Below are 20,196 nucleotides of genomic sequence, written 5' to 3' on the forward strand. Positions count from 1 at the left end.
GACTAAAATTATTAAAGGTCTGGAAAACAAGCCCTATGAGGAGCGGCTGAAAGAGCTGGATATGTTTAGCCTGCAGAAGAGAAGGCTGAGAGGGGACATGATAGCCATGTATAAACAATGGCTTCAAACTACAGGAAAGGAGATTCCACCTGAACATTAGGAAGAACTTCCTAACTGTGAGAGCTGTTCAGCACTGGAACTCTCTGCCCCAAAGTGTGGTGGAGGCTCCTCCTTTGGAAGCTTTTAAGCAGAAGCTGGATGGCCATCTGTCCGGGGTGCTTTGAATGTGATTTCCTGCTTCTCGGCAGGGGGTTGGACTGGATGGCCCACAAGGTCTCTTCCAACTCTATGATTCTCTTATTCTATGATCAGAATAAATTTCAGAGAGTTCATAACAGGTGAAAAAGAAGCCACAAAGGCAGAGGATTTCAACTGACAGTACTAGTCCGTACACTGTTCTTTAGCTTCACTGAAGTGCATTGAGGGGATTTCTTGAAACACCCAGTGCTCATGTTCTTTCAGTGCTTCTTTAAAAGTAGAGAAGTTTCAGGTAGACAATATTAACTCTTGTGGAGTAATTAATGTAGTTAACATCTTCTTGGGTATAGGATATCCCACCGTTTGCACAGGAGTGAGTTTTTAGTCTTAACATTTAGTGAATGAGCAAAGGAAAAATGCCTGTATTCAGTTAAACCCTTTTTGTTTAATCCTGATCTGTTTGTCTTAAATCTATTATTTATATTAAAAAGTTTAACACTTCATTTCTTCCAGAATTGCATTTACTTTCTGCTTTCAGTAAGAATATAGTAAACTAAGAAACAAGCCAAACCTTGATAGATTTTAATGACCTGAAAATCATGAGACATAAACATGAACTTTCTGATGTTTGATTAGTAGAACCAGCCTCCATTTAGGAAAGGCAATGATTTTTTTTTTTGCCAAATCAACATCAATATTGCTTTCCCCAGATCACTGTTCACATTTTATACATGGCAGACATATTTGTTGACTTCAGATTAACTGCCACAATCCAACAACATGGCAATTTATAGGAATGAACAGTTAACTCAGGCCACACTGTAAATTAGGACTGTCATCACCCCAGTACTGTGTGTACTCAACCTAGGTCTTGGGGAATCCAGACATATACTTCACACCCTTAAGGGACAAGGAGCCAAGCCAGCATCCTTTTGTTCAGTAATCTTACACAGCAATAAGGACTGGATCTGCAGTCATTGCAGTTTCTGGAATAATACAAACAGTGAAATTAAGGGAAATAACAGTTATCTGCAAATAAAGGGTAATAATTCTTTGAGAATAATAAGATAAGACAAAATAATACAGTTAAAGATAACTATCCAGAGCACTGTGACATCATTAAAATAAAGTCCAAAACTCAACGAATTAAAGCATAAAGGCAGACACATTTTTCAAGAGTGTGATGGTAATAAACAAGGAGACAAACCTTTTTTTATGCCAGCAACCATGGCAGCCTAGATGGAATAAGTTAACCAGTTACATTTCAATCACAAGATGCTAGAAACTCAGAGAATAGAATTTATTTTGGCAGTGTCAGCAGGATCCAGTATAATTGCTCATCTGGCTAAAGTGTTGGATGATACATGCCTCAAGTCTGGGAGAACATACAGTGAAAATGGACCAAAGAGAAGCTACTCAAGGAATTCAGGAGATCTCAGTAATATCCCATATATAGGATTCTCTCCCCCCAAAACAAAGCCCACCTCTGTTCTGCTTGGCTACTTCATTAATAGTAGTATTTTTTCAAGCTAGAGATTTTAGTGTCCATTGTGACAGTTGTTCAAATAATACAGCTTTCTCTTTCATAGTTCTCAGTGATCTGAGCACTAATATTAAACTGGCATATCATAGTACTTCATTTTTCCTATCTTTAGCAAGATTATTGACCATATGCTCTGCTTTTTAAATTTGGCTGTGACACTAAGACTTTCTGTCAAAGGAACTTTTCACTTATTTCCCCCTAATATTTCTATTGTTTTGCTCCTTTTCTGCAAATAATTGTTTCACTCTCTTTTTTCAGTCTCATGTAACACTTGCCTTTTCTGAAAATAGCAACAGAGCTTCAAGAGGATAAATACTTAAAAGGAAAATTTAAAATGTTCTCCCACTTTAAAGATGGGAGAACATTTAAAATTCATTCATGGATCTTTTTCGTAGCTAATATAATGTTGTCAGACTTCTTTTCTGAAACTTCAATGGAATGTACCCAATCTTTTACCATTGAAGTAACCTCTTGTTAGATCTTTACTGTTGCAGTGTTTGATGAATGTATTTTATCTTCAGAACACTGCATTGAAGCCATTTTTAATTAACTCTGCTTGCAGAAATTCTACTGTAATAATTTTCAAAATAACTTTAGTTGAATTGAAGCAAAAGTGAATTAAAGGACTGAAATAAAGACTATAGTGTGATGTTCTATACCATATGTACTCATGTATACCTAAACCTCATGTATTGGTCAAGGGCAGGTTTTGGGGCCAAAATTACAGATTTTGATGTGACCCAGGGATAACTCAAGGTTCATTCCACAGAGGGGAAAGCACCAATGCTGACTGAAACAAGCCATTCCTAGTTGCCATTCACTTCCCCACTCAGGCATTCAAAAAGGCCAGGAGTGGTGTCATGGCAGAGAGAATAAAGAGGGTTGGACTAAGCTTTTGTCTTTTGTCACTCTACTCAGCAAAGGGAATTGTTCCTTTTTTGTTAAGGGTTTTGGTACAGTACTCACGTTTACCTATGGATAAGTCAATACAGGTTTTGAGGTTACTTTATAAGGTAAAATTTATAGGAATATATATATGTATACATGAATATATAGGGTACTTTAAAAATAACCGTTTTATTGGGCAATTCTCAAAAGCAATTGGAGTGGAAACTATACAGACTTTAGTTTTCCATGTGTCCAGGTGTTCATTTCATTGCCATCCACTTATGAGTATTTCATGTTTACAACACTATACTTGACTGCAATAGAACTTATCACAATAAAGTTAAAAAGTCCTTAATAGCCCAGGATTTGTGTCCAGTCTTCGAAATATGGCAGCTATCCATGACAGGAAAAGTGATAACCAGTAGTAATGTACAGTTTGAATTCAGAACGTCAACTCTTTAGCTGGAGTAAGCTGAAATGCAGACATTGTTGCAACCCGCCTGCTCTTTGTGACTATATATGAAATAGTTATTGTGTTCCCAGCTGTAGGTATCTGTTCATATTCATTTGTAGGCAGCATAGCCTTCTAAAAAAGGGTCTAGTATACTTCAGATCCTAGATTGAAAGAACCTGGTAAGGGAGTAACCAAACAAATACCAGATATAGATTGTATGAATAGTTGAATAAATTTTAAGTAGTGTTTTGGCTTACTTTAGCTTTTGATCCAAACTGAATTAAGTATTTTCCACCAAAGTAGCCTTTATCCATGACAATGTGGTGATGACTGCAGTATAGTAGTGGCTTCGGTGCTGAGGCCTGGAGAGATTAATTCAAGCACTGTTACAAAGAAACTGTCCCTATGGTATTTCTGTAAAAGGAGGTGTTAGGGGCCTTGAGATGCACTTCTATAGACACTCTTCTATTTAAATGCCACATCTGGTAAAGCAGGATGCAGAGCTGAAGTCCTGGATCCAATGCTCTGTCAATAGCCGTTATGAAGATAGACTAAATATCTGAATTCTCATCAAAAGGCAGTCTATCCGATACTATTGTTCCAGCCTTCTTCTCTTAAAAACTGCCAGATGTTATTATATATCTAGTGTAACCCTAGGTGTACAGCAAATTATGTTCCTCATTTCTAATTTTTTAAAATGAAAATCACACTTTAATAACAGTGTTTATATAATTGTTTTGTATTTCACTCAGCATTTAAAAACAGGTTTATTATATTTATAAGCATTTATTAGATAAACTTGATTCCCATGACTCTTTTGGCAGGAAAGTTTGTAGAATCCCAAGTGTCTATGGTCCACATTTGAGTGTTTCATTGGTCCTATAGCGGCCAAAATTGTTGGTTATATTGGAAATAATTGTCTGTTGATGAAGTCATGAACTGATTAACTGTTTTGAACAGAATTATCAGACAACTGTTTCTTCAGGAACTCATCATACATTTAATAATTTTACATTCTATCTCAATTGAGAAGCATGTGAGGACATTTCTAACTTGCTATGTTAGGCATAATTTGATGAAGAAGGGATGTGTTATCACATAGTTGAATCCAGATCTTTCACTGCTAACCATGTATGCTTGTGTATAAGTTAAAACATTTTTGACCACAAAAATGCTCCCCAAAAATGTGGAACAATTTATACATGTGTCAGTGTTGGAATAGAGGCCCAATTTGAAGGTAGTGACAAGAGGCACTCCCACCCCATAACCCCTCTTTGCTCAAACCGGAGAATGAAAGGCTGCCCTCCCTCCTTTCCTTTTTCCTCACCTTTTTTGGCCTGTGTGTAGTTCAGCAGCAATGTGGGAGTCCCTTTTGGGGGATTGTGGTGGAGCGGAGTGGCGGTGGCCATAATTTTTAATAGGGAATTGGAAAAAGGCCACACCAGTCTCTCTGAAGAGAAGCTAATGAAGGAAGCCCTTATTAGAAATGGCATCACTATTCCATTCCACCTCAAGCACTCCAAAATGGCTCCCCTGCATTGCTGCTGAACTGCACCAAAAAAGCAGTGCTGAAAGAGGGAAGGCTTCTGTTCTCTGGTACGGGCAAGGGAAGTGTAATGGGATGGGAGTGCTTCTCTCTTCTGCCTCTTAGCACTGTCTTCACATTGCGTTCCTAATACTGCATTCTCATAGTTTTGCCTCATTTATAGTCCTTTCCCTTTCTATATAAATATATGTAGATACTTTAAGAACAGCAATGCAATCCCCATGTGACCTCTCAAATAAACAGATCCTCGCCTCCTCTTTAGTATATTCTCTCTATGCATTCTTCAGAGAAGAGGAAAATATTTGTTTGTTACATGCCCTTAACTTTTATTCTTGACTTATCCATGCGTGAAAGTAAAATCCATCATTTGTTCCCCAAAACTTCCCTCCACTTTTACATGAGGCTGACTTATACATGAATTTATAGGGGTAGTTATTTTGTCATATTCCTAAAGTCCAAATTATGTTAAATATTTTTTTAAATGCAAATTGCGTTAACCTGGAGGACTGGTAGTTAGCATTGGAGGAGGCATGGAGCGGGATTTTTTTCCCTCCCTGAACAGCTGATTCTGAATAATATGTCTCCTCTGACATTTTTATTTGAAGACATGAATTCCTGCCTTGTCATTAAGGATACATTTGATATCACTTGTAGTTTGTCTTTATTTGATGAGACTAGAGCACTGCATGTAACAATCTGATTGTGTGGCAATGAAAAAGTTGAAGAAATTTTTGCAGTTTTTTATATTAAGCCTATTGGCCAAATTGTAATGCACTTGTCTGCATGTTTATTTCGTTTTGATTTATGCTGAGGATGGTCTATATAGCACTGATGTAGAATATTAGTCTCTGTCCTTTATTTAAATGCAATCATAGATTGAGCATCCCTTATCCAGGATTCCAAAATCCAGAATGCTCCAAAATTTCCACTTGGGTGGCTGAGATTGTGACAGCTTTGCATTTTGATGGTTCAGTTTACACAAAAGTATTAAAAATATTCATAAAATTATCTTCTGACTATATGTGTAAGGTGTACATGGAACATAAGTGAATGCCATGTTTAGTCTTTGATCCTATCTCATTATTTATATAAATGTGGATCAGATATTCCAAAACCAGGGGAGGGTGGACAGAAATCTACAACACTTCTAGTTGCATGCATTTCGGATAAGGAATACTCAGTTTTTACTTTCTTACAATAGCATTGTTATATGCACATTTGGACCAATATCAAATAGACCATGGCATGAGTTCTGTGAGCCCGATATGGCCTTAAATGTGTTTATGGCAATTTCTTGTGAAGCATGAGAAATGCTTAAAATCTTGAGGGAAACTACAAAAATTGTTATGATTTGGTACAAAGGAGAGCTGCTAATATGAGTAAGAAAAACTTAACTTAGTATGCACAATCCCCTGTATAAACCAGTAGGAGTTTTTGGATTCCAGTTTTGTGGCCCATCTGCACTGAGCACGTGTATTGATGTTGATCTGGAGTGGGGTCCTCCGAATCAGCTCCAGGGGAGTTGGTTTGGTGACTGGCAAGCATTCGCACTGCACAGTACCAAGCCAGCTTTAAGAGGGAACTAAGGCACATTTGACTATGCCATAGAACAAACATGTCTCATCTGAATTGCTTGCTTTGCTTATCTTTGCTGTTTTTCCATTGAATCTATGCTGCTTCTGTGCCACTGTTTTCCACTGTAGAAACTCCATCCCGCAGCCTTGCTTCTCGTGAGCGCATTTACAAAAGTAATGATGTAGCTGTGCCTGCCTCTGCTATTTCATCTCTCTCACACAAACTGAAGGGTGGGTACGCATGCCATTGTAGACAGGTTTTTCAAACATTGTTTGAAAGTCTTAAAATATGTTTTCCTATTCAGTCCATCTCATTCCATTCACAAAGAACTTTGTGCTTTATATAATTGCAGTTATGTTTAATGACTTACTGTGAATGTGTGGATTCTTTATGAAATAGTGTGCCAATTTTGTTTCAACAGTTCTAAGCGAATTAGATAGCAAAACAGTGATATTTAGAAGCACCTGAAAAATAATTCTTCTCAACTTTCTAAAGGGAAATAGAGCACAGTTCTGGGTAGATACAATAAGTTGGATCCAGATTTAGCCATGTTTATTCATACAAGCTGATGAGGGGCGACTTCACCAACCCCTCCATACCTCAGAAGGAGAGTTAGGAGACCCTGCTGAATGTGGTGAACTGTACGATAGTGGGGGCGTCTCTGAAAGCCCTTCCATAAGTGAAGACTCCAACAAAAAGAGGCACATCTTGGTTCTAACCCAGTAACTGGGGATTTGATTTTTTTTTCAAACAAAAATGGAGTGGCTGTCTTACACTTTTCAAACATGTATGATTTTATTGTTTCAAAAAGTACATTTATAAAACATTATACAGTTATAAAACATTATAATTGACCCAGCATGCTTGTAGAACCTTTCTTTTAGTCATAATTACATTGTATATGATACATAAGATAAGCAAAACATAATAATAGTTATACTGAGTGGGATAATTTTGGTGAAATAGTTACAAATAAGTATTTTATAGAGTGTGTTAATATGTTGATATCCAAGAAAATTCTCAAATGTTCTATTTTAAAGATGTGAAATAAACAGTTTCATTTTTTATCTTTTTCAGTATTCTTGTCAGCATATTAAATGCATATTAATATTTGCTTTGAATATTCCACAAGAGATAAATTTTAATTAAAAGATACACATTTACTAAATCACTTGTCTCAGAATGTTTCAACAAGGGAAATCATAGTATATCCTGGGACTTTATACAGAACAATGGTACTGATACTCAATTATTCCCAATTCAGCAAACACCTATGTTCACACTATTCTAGAGGATCACACAAAAGTGGCTTTGGGGAATAAAAGAATCAGTACCCTCCTTTCGTAAGCTGAATTCCATTTTAACGTATCTGAATCCAACCCATAAAGTACTGAACTCATAGCCTTTTGTTTTCTCTATTATATATTATGTAATATGATACTTTGTTTTCTCTCCAGTTGTTATTGGGGTTTTGAAGTGGGAAGTTTTAGAGTGTGTATATATATATTGCGCCATTGAGATTTATGGTTCTTTATAATATAGATATAGCACTGTATTTTTAATGTCATTATAAAATGTGTTATACAGGTGACAGAATGAATTTTACTGCATCAGCTAGAACAGTTTCTTCAGCAGGGAAATCAGACATGGCCTCTAAATACAGAGTGGATACCAGGTCACCAAAACCTGATGGACGCCTGAGCCACACCATTTCAGACCAAAAGAAACCCAGGAATATGGAGAGCTTATCTGCTAGTGAGTCTCTCATGCTGAAATCTGATACTGGAAAGCTGAGGTCTGATTCCCACAGCAGATCACTGTCTCCAAACCATAATACTCTTCAGACTTTAAAATCGGATGGGAGGACAACATCTAGTCTGAGGGCAGAATCTCCAGGGCCTGGAACACGGTCATCTTCTCCTAAGATACTCTCATCTGGTAAATCCTGTACCTCTGGAGTTGGATCTCGGCGGTCCTCCTCTCCTCACGATAAACCTCTGTGTCAGAAATCCTCAGCCCCTGTGAAAACAAAGCTTGATCCCCCTCGGGAGCGATCTAAATCAGACTCATATACACTGGACCCAGATACTCTTCGCAGAAAGAAAGTGCCCCTAACGGAACCTTTAAGGGGTCGATCAACTTCTCCCAAACCAAAAATTGCATCAAAAGATGGAAAACCTGCTAATGAAACAGAAAACAGAGCTCCCTCCCCTCACGTTGTGCAAGAAAATCTTCACAGCGAAGTTGTTGAAGTCTGCACATCAAGTACTTTAAAGACAAACAGTATTGTAGATAGTACCTGTGAGGACAATTCCGAATTCAAAAGTGTGGATGATGCCTCTAATAAAGTTCATTTCAGCATAGGAAAAGCACCATTGAGAGATGAACAAGAGACAAGAGCATCTCCAAAAGTGAGCCGCAAGTGTACAAATAGGCACGTGAGGCCCAAGAAGGAGAAGTCTGTGTGCCTTTTCAAAGGTGATGGAGTCAGGCCTGTGGAGCCTGCCAAGCAAGCCATGTCTCCCTCTGTGGCGGAGTGTGCTAGAGCTGTCTTTGCTTCTTTTTTATGGCATGAAGGAATAGTCCATGATGCAATGGCCTGCTCATCTTTTTTGAAATTTAATCCTGAACTTTCTAAAGAGCATGCCCCAATTAGAAGCAATCTTGGCCAACAGCCTGTAGAAGAAAAAGAAATTAAACTAAAGAATAGGCATTCCCTAGAAATATCATCTGCTCTGAATATGTTTAACATAGCCCCTCACGGACCTGACATATCAAAAATGGGAAGTATTAATAAGAACAAGGTTCTGTCTATGCTTAAAGAACCTCCCCTTCATGAACGATGTGAGGATGGAAAAAATGAAACTACCTCTTTTGAAACATCCAGCCATCATGTGATGAAGTCCAAGTCTCCACTTCCCTTAACGCTGCAGCACCTGGTCGCTTTTTGGGAAGATATTTCTCTGGCCACTATCAAGGCAGCTTCTCAGAACATGATTTTTCCTAGCCCCGGGTCCTGTGCAGTTTTAAAGAAGAAAGAAAGTGATAAAGATAATAAGAAATCCAAAAAGGAGAAGAAGAAGAAAGAGAATGCTGAGGCCAGACCAAGGAGAAACCTTTTTGGTGAAATGGCCCAGCTTGCAGTGGGTGGACCAGAAAAGGATACCATCTGTGAACTCTGTGGGGAATCCCACCCATATCCGGTGACCTACCACATGAGGCAAGCTCATCCAGGTAGGCTGCTCTTTTTGAACATAATATTTTTTATTTTTTTAATTGCTGTACATATTGAAGAAAATGCAAGCTGACCTAGAGGTCCATTTAAGGTGCCTTGTTTAACATGGTAGGGGATTCATATAGTGTTTAGTCATAAATGTGTGCTGTTGATGTATAAAGCAGGGAATTATAGGATAGAGTCTATGTAAGGATCTGACTCATTTCTTACTTTGTTTCCCCATACTCCTATGCCCAAAATAGACTTCTTTTAACCCACTTTGGTTTTGGTGTGCAGCCAAACACAAAGAATCAATACTTCCCTCACCAATATGTTCTTGAATCAGGTTGGATTCATGGATAAACAGGGCAGGCAGAAATATTTATCAAATGTGATTTGCTATAGATTTCAGTCCTTTGTATGTTTTTTGCTGTTTATTTTAAACACACACACATATTCTGATCTTTTATGTATCTATCCGGGTTGTCTCATCCAGAACTAGTTTTACCTATTCTGAACTCAAGTTACATGACTTTCCAATGCAACAGGTTGTAAACTAATTCTTTTTAGCATTGCCTGTTAGTCCACAGCCACCTAAGAAGCTGGGTGGTGGGTACCTGTATTTCCTGTCAATTTTGCCATTATCTTTAGTAATGCTCAGAATGAATACATTAAATAGCCATGTGATATCACAATTTTTATGCCTGAGTATGTGTTCTCATATGCAACCCTTGTGTTGACTTCTATAATAGTAGTAAAAGTGGTCCTTTTAACTTCCAAAGAGACATAAAATATAGCAATAAATACATGGCCTAGAAAAGGAAATCACAGATAATGTAGATCTTATTATTAAATAGTATCAAGCAGATCTTTTGCTTTTTTAAAGGATGTGGCCGCTATGCAGGTGGACAAGGCTATAACAGTATTGGACACTTTTGTGGAGGATGGGCTGGTAATTGTGGTGATGGTGGTATAGGAGGAAGCACATGGTACCTTGTCTGTGATCGGTGCAGAGAAAAATATCTCCGTGAAAAGCAGGCTGCAGCAAGAGAAAAGGTATTTTTAATTATCTATTTCTTACTATCTCTCCCAAGGATAACCACTTTCTCCTAGCCCCTTGTTTTAGTGAAGTCATATTAGAGTAGCTGGTTCTCTTGCTCTCATTTCATCAATCCAATAATAAACAGGGTGGGATGTGATCTAACTGCATGGTTCTACACTGAGTTTTGCAGTCTGAATTGTCCTTTGGTTCTAGGTCTTCAGCAAATGTTTTTGTCTCTACGGTTACTTGTGTCAACTGATACTCAGTTTCTGTTAGAAGAACAGGCCAAATGATCTTGTATATATTTAGTCCCTCTTTCATGTTATCCATAACACAAATTGAAGCCTGGTAGACAGGGTGGCAGATAACAGAAATTAATATAAAGAATAGCTGGTTTAATTAACTCCAAAAACAGTTAAAATAAAAAAGAAATGTGGTATTAGACCGGTAAAAAAGGTAAAGGTAAAGGTTTCCCCTGACATTAACCACACCCCAGGTTTCCCCTGACCACACCCCAGAGTCATGTCTGACTCTGGGGTGTGGTGCTCATCTCCATTTCTAAGCCAAAGAGCCAGGGTTGTCCGTAGACCCCTCCAAGGTCATGTGGACTGCATGGAGCGCCGTTACCTTCCCGCCGGAGCGGTACCTATTGATCTACTCACATTGGCATGTTTTCGACCTGCTAGGTTGGCAGGAGCTGCAGCTAACAGCGGCTGCTCACGCCGCTCCCAGGGCTTGAACCTGGGACCTTTCGGTCTCCAGCTCAGTGCTTTAACGCACTTTGCCGCCGGGGCTCCTTGGACCGGTGTCTACTTTAATTATAGGTCTGATACATTCAGGTAATTTCAATTTTTCAGCAATCCCTTTCCACGTGTGACTGAGAAAGGAAGAAAAATGAATATATATATAGCAAGGTCTGTTTGTTATATTGCCTCTACTGATGATACCTCACTAGGACTTAAAATGGGATATGAGTTCCAGGGCTCAGTTGTCAGTGGTGAGCTTAATATGGCTGCAGTGTCTAAGGAGGGCAGCATATAAATCTCAGAGTAGAATCCTATTCCCTTTGGCAGGAGATTGTGTATCTTCTTGTTTTATCCTGCAGATCACTTTCTACAATCATGCCGAGAATTATTTGTCTTTCCATAGGTTAAACAATCTAGGAGAAAGCCAATGCAAGTTAAGACACCTCGTGCCTTGCCTACCATGGAAGCTCATCAAGTGATCAAAGCGAATGCACTGTTCTTGCTGGCTTTGAGCAGTGCGGCTGAACCCAGTATTTTGTGCTACCACCCTTCCAAACCATTCCAGTCACAGCTGCCTAGCGTCAAAGAAGGCATCTCAGAGGATTTCCCTGTTAAAATGACTTGTCTCTATCTTCAAACATTAGCAAGGTAAATTTTTAAAAAGAACACGAGTTATTTTTTAATTGGTATTAAGGTAACTATCCTCATTTGAAAATAATTTACTTGCTCTTGAGAGAACAATTAGTTTGAAAATTATATTTCACAAGAAGTGATATTTATAATTATTTCCATCTGTTGAGGTATTTATAATTGAGAGAAACATAATTTTAATTACAATTATCACTCAGGATTATAATTATTTCCCTGTGCCTGTGCATTGAATGTTGCTTGAAAAAAACAAATTGTTCCAGACATAGTTAAAGCAGACTGATTTTTAAAAATTTAAAAGACTGCGAATAAAAGTGCTCTTGCTATCTTTACTGTGATTACTGTCCAATCAGTTCATATTCTTCCAAAGTAATCTTTTTTTAGAATAGTTTTTATTAAAAGTTTTCAACAGTGTACATAAAATTAGAAATTTAGGAACAAGAGTAAAGGGATAAGAAAAAGAAGAAGGGATAAGAAGAAAAAAGGGAAAAGAGGAAAGTTGGGAGGGAGTGTGTGTGTGGGGGGGGGGGGCGGTTGTTGGTTGACTTCCTGTCTCTTTTGTCGGGGTTTTGAGTCTTTGCTTGAAGTTGCTTTTGTTCTCTATCACCCTTCATTTTTCTTAATTGTATCTCTTTCGTAGTTCTCTCATAGTTAAACTAATATTTTCATTTTTTCTTGTTTCCTATAATCTTTGACTGGCATCCAGTCTGCTTTCTTTTTTGGGATTCCCTGATTATTTTTAAGTTGTTGTATTAGAGTGTCCATATTCATTATGTCTAGGACCTTTAATAGCCAATCTTCTATTGATGGAGTTTCTTTCAGTTTCCAATTTTTTGCATATGTTATTCTTGCTGCTGATACTAAATAGTTAAATAGTATGTCTTTGCTTGGTTCCCATTCCAGGTCTGTCATTCCCAAGAGGAAGTATGTTGGCTTCACTTGTATTTTTATCTTTAGTATTTCTTGAAATTTTCCATGTATTTTCTTCCAATAATTGCTCACTATTTTGCATGACCACCACATGTGGAAAAACGTGCCCTCCTGTGACTCGCATTTCCAACATCTGTCCTGTAGATTTTTGTAGCATTTTGCCATGTTTCGGCGGGTCATGTACCATCGGTACATCATTTTTTACCAGTTCTCTTTGATATCATGAGCATATGTATATTTCAGTCTTTTTGATCAACATTTTTCCCACTCTTCCATTCTAATAACATGGCCTACATTAGTGGCCCATTTAACCATGCAATCTTTTACCACTTCCTTCTCTGTTGACCAGTTCACTAGGATCTTATAAATTTTTGTAATTGTTTTCTTTTCAAGTTGCATTATTTTATCCCAAATGGATTCTTTCTCAGTAAATCCTATTACTTTATCCTTATTGAAATATTCTTGTAAGTTGCCTGTACTGGAACCAAGAAACGTTCTTACAGATTTTGTTGATTTCTTCTTGAGGTTTTAAAACATAATTACCATTATTTCTCCAGGATTTCTTTATAGTTAGGCCATTTGTTCCATGCCAATTCCCTTCTTTGTATTGCCTCCAGAGGGGAGATCCATAGCGGGGTTTTTTGATAGAATCTGCTTTTGTACTTTTCCCATGTTTTGATGAGGGTCGATCTAATAAAATGATTACCAAAATTCTTTTTTATTTTTTTCCTAGCATACCATAAGTACGAATGCCAGCCAGCTCTGAGATCAAAGCCCTCTATTGTCAGTAATTTGATACTTTTTAGGTTAATCCAGTCCTTTATCCATAGTAATGTACTGGCTTCATAATATAGCTGAAGATCTGGGAGACCAAGTCCGCCTCTTTTCTTTTCATCCATTAGATTTATTAATTTTATTCATGGTTTTTTGCCCTGACATGTAAACTTTGTGAGGTCTTTGTTCCATCTTTTAAAGATTTGGGCATTCCTTATTATTGGAATTGTTTGAAAGAAAAATAACAGTTTCAGAAGGATATTCATTTTTATGGCCAAGATTCTGCCCATTAAGGAGAGGTTTAGATGTTTCCAATTTTCTAAATCCTTTTGTATTTCTTTCCATTTTGTTTCGTAGTTGTTCTTCAACAATTGCACATTTTTTGCTATTATGGTTACCCCTAAATATGTTATTTTACTTTTTGTTTGTATTCCTGTTAATTCTTCCAACTTTTATTTTCTTTCTTTTTTTGGCACATTTTTCGTCAATGTCATTGTCTTCTTTTTGTTTATTTTCAGTCCATCAGGTTTTCCTTTTTCTTCTATTTTTGCTATCCTTTTTTGTATATTGTCCATTTCTATAATGCAGATTATATCATCCACGAAAGTTCTTACAGTAGAGTCTCACTTATCCAACGTTCTGGATTATCCAACGCATTTTTGTAGTCAATGTTTTCAATACATCGTGATATTTTGGTGCTAAATTCATAAATACAGTAATTACTACATAGCATTACTGTGTTTTGAACTACTTTTTCTGTCAAATTTGTTGTATAACATGATGTTTTGGTGCTTAATTTGTAAAATCATAACCTAATTTGATATTTAATAGGCTTCTCCTTAATCTCTCCTCGTTATCCAACGTATTCGCTTATCCAATGTTCTGCCGGCCCGTTTATGTTGGATAAGTGAGACTCTACTGTATTTTAAATTCTTCTTTTCTTATCTTTGTTCCAATCAGATTTTTGTCTTCTCTTACTTTATTCATGAGTACTTCTAAGGACATAATGAATAGTGAAGGAGACAGTGGATACCCTGTCTCGTTCCTTTGTATATCTTAATACTTTGGGCTTCTTGGCCATTTATTATTATTTTCGCTTCCTGATGCTCGTAGATTGACTTTATGGTGTTTGTGAAATAGTGTCCCATATCCATTTCTTTAATCATTAATAGAAAGAAATCCCAATTCATGATATCAAAGGCCTTTTCAGCATCTAAGGCTATCAAGGCACATTCTATTTAATTATTCTTTTCATAATATTCAATTATGTCTAATATAGTTGGTTATCTTTTATCTATGATGTTATCTTTTAAGTATCTTCGAGGAAGAAAGCCTACTTGATCCTCTTTGATCCAGTCTTTCAGAAATCTTTTTAGTCTTTCCGCTAATATATTTGCAAATAATTTATTATCTATATTCAATAATGATATAGGTCTGTAATTTCTTACAGTATGTGTTTTCTTTGTGGATCATTTTGATGTTTGCACTTTTCAAGGATTCAGGGATTATTTGGTCTGTCAGGGCATTATTCGTTATCTTCTTTAGTATAGGGGTTAGTTCTTCTTCAAATACTTCATAATAATTTGCTGAAAAACCATCTGGCCTGGTTCTTTTATCAATCTGCTTTCTTAATGGCATTGCATACTTCTTCATCTGATACCTCCTTGATTAGTATTTCTCTGTAGTGATCTGGAACTTTTTGGTAGTTGTTGTTCACTTAGATATTGTTGGATATCTTCTTTCTTAATCTGATCTCTGGAATACAGCTTCTTGTAAAATTTATTAAATTGTGCAATGATGTCTGTATCTGTAGAGTATGTTTTATTTTCTTCCAAAGTATTCTGATTGCTTGCAGCAGCTTTTATTGTTAGTGCTTTGAAAAATTTGCATGGAATATGTAAATCTGACAGTCTGTGAATTAGTATAAAATATAATTTGGTAGCTGGACCATTTAAGCACTTCTGATGATCAGCTGGTATTAATGCTCAAGCTACGCAAAGGACAAATGTAGAAGAAATCAGCTCATGTTGGAAGTGATCATATTATGCTGATGCTGTGTGAGCAATAATTTTCCTCTAATTTTTATCCTTTTAAGTGGTTGATTGAGAATCGAGTCAGTAGTTTAATAATATGGAATATCTAATCCTTTTTCAGGCATCATCATGAAAACTTTGTTGGCTATCAAGATGACAACCTCTTTCAGGATGAGATGAGATATCTGCGTTCAACTTCAGTACCTGCACCTTATATATCGGTTACTCCTGATGCCAGTCCTAATGTCTTCGAGGAGCCAGAAAGTAACATGAAGTCCATGCCACCAAGGTATTGCAATATATTTTATTGTGAATTGATATTCCAGTTTGTCTCTTCAAAGAGAAATTTATAACATTTTGGAGAATTGTTTGTAAAGTTAATTTTCAGATATTTGACAGAATACATCAAATTACGGCTTGAAACCAATGATAGTAACACCTACCTTTTAATTTAATGAAGGTTATTGCAAAAAATCTTCTGATTTCTTGCATTAACCTTTTAAATATTAAAATCAGTTCAGTGGAGTTTACTAAAAGTGTGCAAAAGTGAAAAAGATTTAAACGACCTCTGATTTTATCAAAGATTATAAATTGAAACTGTGCTATCATAACAGCTTCGGATTTGCTGGTTAATTTAAAAGTAGCACATGGGCCACTCACTGTCCATAAGACATGTTGTGGTAGTTACTTGGACACCTCATTACCCCCGAATGCTAATTCCTCTCCTCCAAAAAATTGGATCTTGCATTTCTGGTGTTTGAGGTTCTCATGATTTGTGTGGGAGGTGGCACAATACAACCCCCTGTAGCCAAAAATCCAGGTTTTAATTTTGACATCTTCAGCAGATGCTGGGGATGCAAATTTGGTCCCCGGTCCTATTGTAAGAAGAGTAGTCCTTTTTCGTAGGGTAAAGTTTAATGAAAATTATGAACTCCATGCTATAGCACAACTATACCCAAGACAACTACCAAAGGCTGCATTTTCCTTTCACCCAAGCATGGCATTTTAATAAATAGGGGCATGAGATCTTGTGGCAAATTGGGAGGTAAAATTCTTGCTTGCACTGTGTTTTGTTTGGTTAAAGGGAGAAAATTTGCTTTATTTGTCTAATTTTTGGAACATTGTATAAATATCAATCTTCAAAACCATCTGGGACCCAGCATTACTGAGTACTTGATGGCTTCTAGGGTGCATCTCCAAAACGTGTGGGGGTTTTGCTAAAGCATTTTAGGGTAATTGGCTTTTTCAACTGTAAAATATCAGTGAAACACAAATGTTTTGCCTCCACGGCTTTACTTGTTTTACTAGCCCCAAATTTGCTTGCCCTAAGCATTTCATACGGCTTACAAAGTTGCCTACCATGATTTAAGGCAGGCCTTGTCAACCTGTGGCCCTCCAGCTGTTTGGGCCTCCAACTCCAGGAATTGAACAAACTGACCATTGAACAAACTGACTAGGACTTCTGAGAGTTGGAGGCCCAAACAGCTGGAAGGCCACAGGTTGATGAGACTTGATTTAAGGGTTTGTATAGAATTACTTTAGACCAACATAAGCCATGGGATTGTCTTTTATTTGCCTCCTCTTCCCTGTCCAATGCAACATTTTATCTCACATTATCCATAGCTTGTCATGATATGTACATAGTCATTTCTCACAGTGTACACTAATGAGGGTTAATTCCTAATCAATTCTTAAAATAAATGGGATTCCACTATTTCTTACTAGAAGTCAGCCAGATTACAATGAATTGTTCAAATGCTTATATTACACAGTTTTAAATTAGGGCACTGACTTGTTTCCAGTTTAGAGACCAGTCCCATCACAGATACGGATCTTGCAAAGCGCACAGTTTTCCAAAGGTCATATTCAGTTGTTGCATCTGAATATGACAAACAACACTCCATTCTACCTGCCCGGGTAAAAGCCATCCCTAGAAGGAGAGTTAACAGTGGAGATGCAGGTAAGGATGGAAACTCCCAACTTAATGCATGAACATATCATTTTAGGTGTTTTTAACAATAGCATGCATACTTCCTGCATGTCTCATTCCGTATTGCTTTTTAAATTCTTTTCAGTCTTTCATAAAGATTTTATCATGTGACGTGGAAAACTTGTTTTATGAGAAGTAAAAATTGTAAGCCTCGTTGCTAAACAGATATACTACTTCGCATAATCTGTGTATAAATAAATCCCTAAAAGTTTATCTATTATAGATACATTAATGCAAATGACATATCAACTTTTAATTTCACATAACTAGAATAGTAAATTAGTCTAAATTCAGAAAGTTTATTTGCGTCATACCTGTTCACTTTTTGAAAAAGGTATCACAAAGTCTGAGATTTCTAAATCAGTAGTAGATATTATTTGTACAGTTTTTTACATTTCATAGTAATATGCTAGTGTTCTCATTTGCATAACTGTGACACAAAAGGTTAAACCATCTAATATTTATATATTTTTATGCTTTTAAATAGAAGTGGGGTCCTCTCTTCTGAGACATCCATCTCCTGAACTTTCTCGGTTAATCTCCGCCCACAGCTCTCTTTCCAAAGGAGAGAGAAATTTCCAGTGGCCTGTTTTGGCATTTGTAATCCAACATCATGACTTGGAGGGACTTGAAATAGCAATGAAACAAGCTTTAAGAAAATCAGCTTGCCGAGTTTTTGCCATGGAGGTATTTTTTTCAACAATTGTCTCCCTAATAGACATGGCACCATAACTTTATTGTTTTTATAATAGTTCTGCTATACTGTATTAATCTTCAGTTTTCAAAACTGAGCTCTGAGGAAGGCCCAGTGCAAGCATGTAATGGCATATATATCTCTTTCTTCAATTGAATGTTACACCTGCATATCATATTTGATTACAGTGTCTAATGTATTTTCTCTTCCACCACAATAGAAAAAACCACAACTTGATTGAGTTTGACTGCATATATTTTATGTGTAATTTCCAAGGCATTTATATCTTGTATGGTTGGAAACTTAGAAATCTGTTTAAAAATCTTTGGGCTAGTACTGTAATGGATTGGTTACAAAGATGCAATTTAGAAGCGTAAAGGTGAACTATAGTTCAATAATAAATAAATAAATAAATAAACTTTATTTTTATATCCCGCCCCATCTCCCCGAAGAGACTCGGGGCGGCTCACAACAGGGACAAGCCCGAAACAACAACACAACATATTTGACAAAAACTTAAAACATTCCAATGATACAATAGAATCATAGAATAATAGAGTTGGATAATACGGAACATGTTTTGAATATGTTTTGAGGGCTTCCGTAGTGAATATTGATCTGGTTCTAAAGACCACATAAAGCTATGTAGTTTCAGTAAAATAGGCCACAGTTCTTATTGGTTACAACAGAGGTATCAAACTTGTGGCCCTCCAGACGTTTAGACCTCCAACTCCTATAAGCCAAGTCAGCTTGTCCAATGGAGGAATTCTGGGAGCTGAAGTTCAAAACACCTGGAGGGCCACACGTTTGACATCAGTAGGTTACAGCTATATGTAGGTGTGACACACACACAAGTGTTTGGATTCAAACATTGACGGCTGATGGACAAGCCATGTAATGTAGCCTGATTGCCAGGTATTAACCAGGATGACAGATACAGGATTCTACATGGCAGACACCATTGTGTTGTTTCTGTGTCATGTGGGGGTATAGCAAAGACAGATAAATCTGAGCTGGGTGTAACTTTATGGTCAGACTTCCAAAGTTACATAAAGGAATTCTCTTACTATTTTAATGGGGCATGCAAAGCTCTATGCTCTTGTTACATCCCGATTAGACTACTTCAATGCACTCTATGTGGGGCTGCCTTTGAAGACTGTTTAGAAGCTTCAATTAGTCCAACGGGAGGCAGCCAGGTTGTTAACCGGAGCGACGTACAGGGAGCGCACTACTCATCTGTTACGTCAGCTCCACTCGCTGCCGATTAACTACCGAGCACAATTCAAAGTGCTGGCTTTAGCCTATAAATGTCTAAACGGTTCCAGCCCAGCTTACTTGTCCAAACGTGTCTCCCGCTATGATCTACCACATAATTTAAGATCTTCAGGGGAGGCCCTGTTTTCGGTCCTACTACTTTCCTCTTCTACTTTCCTCCTGAATTCCAATCCCATCTCAAACCACCTCAAAGGTTTGACACCCTCCACACACACACATACACACACATACTCAACAAAACAACATTGGAAACAAGATGAAGGGAGGGTAGGAATGAAACTCCAAAGCCAACTGAGACATAGCAGAACAGCCCTAATTATCTAGCACCTGACCAAAGTGAAGCCTTCTTCTTGCCCATCAGACAATGAATTCAGATATCATTACTTGGCACTTCTCACACTTTCCCCAAACCCATGCACATCTCATAGGCTTATAGGAATGAGAAAATCTCAACTGAACCAGCATGACACCCTTTACTATATGCTATCCCTACCCACAAACCTGCCTCTTGGTAAGTTGTGGAGTATCTTTAACACAGCTAAGAAGACTTCACAGGCTGTAACTGCACACAGTGACTTAAATATAG

The 20,196-nt window shown here is 37.2% G+C and overlaps 1 protein-coding gene across 13 annotated transcripts in view; it reads left to right on the forward strand.

The window, feature by feature from the left end:
• Positions 1-20,196, forward strand: part of mycbp2 (MYC binding protein 2) — a 207,433-nt gene that overhangs the window by 158,310 nt on the left and 28,927 nt on the right. For 8 of the 13 annotated variants that reach the window (XM_062975545.1, XM_062975546.1, XM_062975547.1 and 5 more), the window contains 7 exons: positions 6,393-6,494; positions 7,852-9,498; positions 10,365-10,534; positions 11,670-11,914; positions 15,773-15,940; positions 17,454-17,611; positions 18,129-18,328. In XM_062975545.1, the coding sequence (XP_062831615.1) occupies positions 6,393-6,494; positions 7,852-9,498; positions 10,365-10,534; positions 11,670-11,914; positions 15,773-15,940; positions 17,454-17,611; positions 18,129-18,328 (2,690 nt within the window). The remainder of the gene's footprint in view (positions 1-6,392; positions 6,495-7,851; positions 9,499-10,364; positions 10,535-11,669; positions 11,915-15,772; positions 15,941-17,453; positions 17,612-18,128; positions 18,329-20,196) is intronic. The other 5 variants (XM_062975549.1, XM_062975551.1, XM_062975557.1 and 2 more) reach the window with 1 other exon arrangement.

The sequence above is a fragment of the Anolis carolinensis genome, chromosome 3, assembly GCF_035594765.1.
Source record: "Anolis carolinensis isolate JA03-04 chromosome 3, rAnoCar3.1.pri, whole genome shotgun sequence".
NCBI lineage: Eukaryota > Metazoa > Chordata > Lepidosauria > Squamata > Dactyloidae > Anolis > Anolis carolinensis.